This window comes from Gossypium hirsutum, chromosome D12, assembly GCF_007990345.1.
Source record: "Gossypium hirsutum isolate 1008001.06 chromosome D12, Gossypium_hirsutum_v2.1, whole genome shotgun sequence".
NCBI lineage: Eukaryota > Viridiplantae > Streptophyta > Magnoliopsida > Malvales > Malvaceae > Gossypium > Gossypium hirsutum.
This window is the reverse complement of record NC_053448.1, coordinates 5,546,420-5,548,243: the sequence shown is the minus strand read 5'-3', so window position 1 is coordinate 5,548,243 and position 1,824 is coordinate 5,546,420. Positions and strand designations below refer to the sequence as shown.

General features: G+C 37.2%; 1 protein-coding gene across 1 annotated transcript; it reads left to right on the top strand.

The window, feature by feature from the left end:
• The first annotated feature begins 202 nt into the window (after positions 1 to 202).
• LOC107940577 (uncharacterized) lies at positions 203 to 1,093 on the top strand. Its single transcript, XM_016874019.2, has one exon. It carries the CDS (start codon positions 275 to 277, stop codon positions 1,091 to 1,093), a length of 819 nt encoding a protein of 272 aa, XP_016729508.2. The 5' UTR covers positions 203 to 274.
• Positions 1,094 to 1,824: the final 731 nt, after the last annotated feature.

The following is a 1,824-nucleotide window of genomic DNA, read 5'->3' as shown; positions in this document are numbered from 1 at the left end:
ACGGCAAGGATATATATATTGAAGTGCTTGGATAGTGAGCTGGAGAGATGGTAGAGGGGAGACATTGCATGAACATTGCTGCCACCCTTTGATCGAGATCTTAATTAATCACGTCAACATTAGCAGAAAGAAGAAGCATTTGAGATTCCCTTTGTCTCCATGGATTGATATGCATATACATATATATAACTTGGGAGCAGATGCCTAGTATTTCAGTGAAAATTGCAAGAAACGTTGATTCAACAAATAGGCTTCTTTGCTCAGAACAAAAACAATGGCAGCCACTCGATCCAACAGTTTCCCCCGCTCATCTAGACAACACCCACTAGCAACAGAAGTTAATGAGCATTTGAATAGATTGAGGGCTTCTAAAGAGGAATCTACTTCATCATCATCAATAAGCCATAAACTAAATGGCTTTCAAGATTTGTACGACTGTGTTGTTAAGTTTCTTCAGTTGCCTCTGTCCCACCATGCTTTAGCCCACGAATGTGCTGATGAGTTGTTAGATGGTTCTCTTAGACTCCTCGACCTTTGCAGCACTGCAAAAGATATTATGCTGCAAACAAAAGAAAGCGCAAGTGAACTTCAATCGGCTTTGCGTCGAAGGAAAATCGGTGAAGCCGAGATCGCAAGTGAAGTGAGGAAATACATGAGCTCCAGGAAAGTTGCCAAAAAGACTATCCACAAGGTATTGGGAAACTTGAAGGTCATACAAAGGAAAAACACAGTCTCACCTTCAGAAATAGTTAGCATGCTGAAGAAGATTGAAGCAGTGACTTGTTCTATGTTTGAGGATTTGTTATCTCTCATCTCCGGACCAAAGCCTGGAAGTTGGTTATCAGTTTCGAAACTATTGCATCAACGAAGAATAGCGTGCGAAGATGCTGGAAGAAACGTGAATGAATTTGAAAAGGTTGATGTTGCTTTGAAATCCTTTGGAATAACCAAATCTGAGATCATAAATCTCGAGATGCAAAACCAGCTAAAAGACCTGGAGCTGTTTATTCAAGATCTTGAAGATGGACTTGAATGCCTCTTCAGGTGTATGATCAAAGCAAGAGTCTCGCTTCTTAACATCCTTAACCTGTAAAAAACCAAACCCAATTTTGGATTACATCATGTATAGAAATCAAATATACATACATACATACATACATATAAATGAAATACTCTTTTCCGTTTCCATACGACAAAATCTCCATGTTATTTTTCCTCTTTCAGTAGCATTTGTTTTAACCTTCTTTTCTTCCAGAGAAAACAAAAAAGTTACATAAAACAGTAACTAGATAGTAATGAAACAAAGTTAACCTTGGGTTTTTGTATTGTACTTTCTTCTTAAATATGATGCAATTAATTTATCAAGTTTGAGGCTGGTAGGATTCCTTTTGTCTCTAAATTAAACAACAATCAATCCATTCACACGGATTCATGCATTAATAGTGATAACAGCAAGCTTATATTCAAATCTATCACACGTTTCAATTGATGAAAAATGGTGAGGCCAGCTTGTTGCCAAATATCAACTGTCGAAACCACCTTTTTGAAAACAAAAATTTAGTTGTCGACTTTAAAAATAAAAATGGGAGTCGCCACCGATCATTTTTTAAGGTGTGATCGGCTCACCTTAAAATGATTTTGGTCTGTGAAATTTGAGAAAACAGGTTCGGGAGTCAGTTACGCACGAGGAAGGGTTAGCACCCTCGAAACGCCCAAAATCGGTACCAAATTGATTATTTAATGTCTCGGGGTCGAAAATTTGAAAAGATTTTAAAAGGAAACTTTTTATTTCATGAATGAATCAAAATAGTAAGACATTCTTAT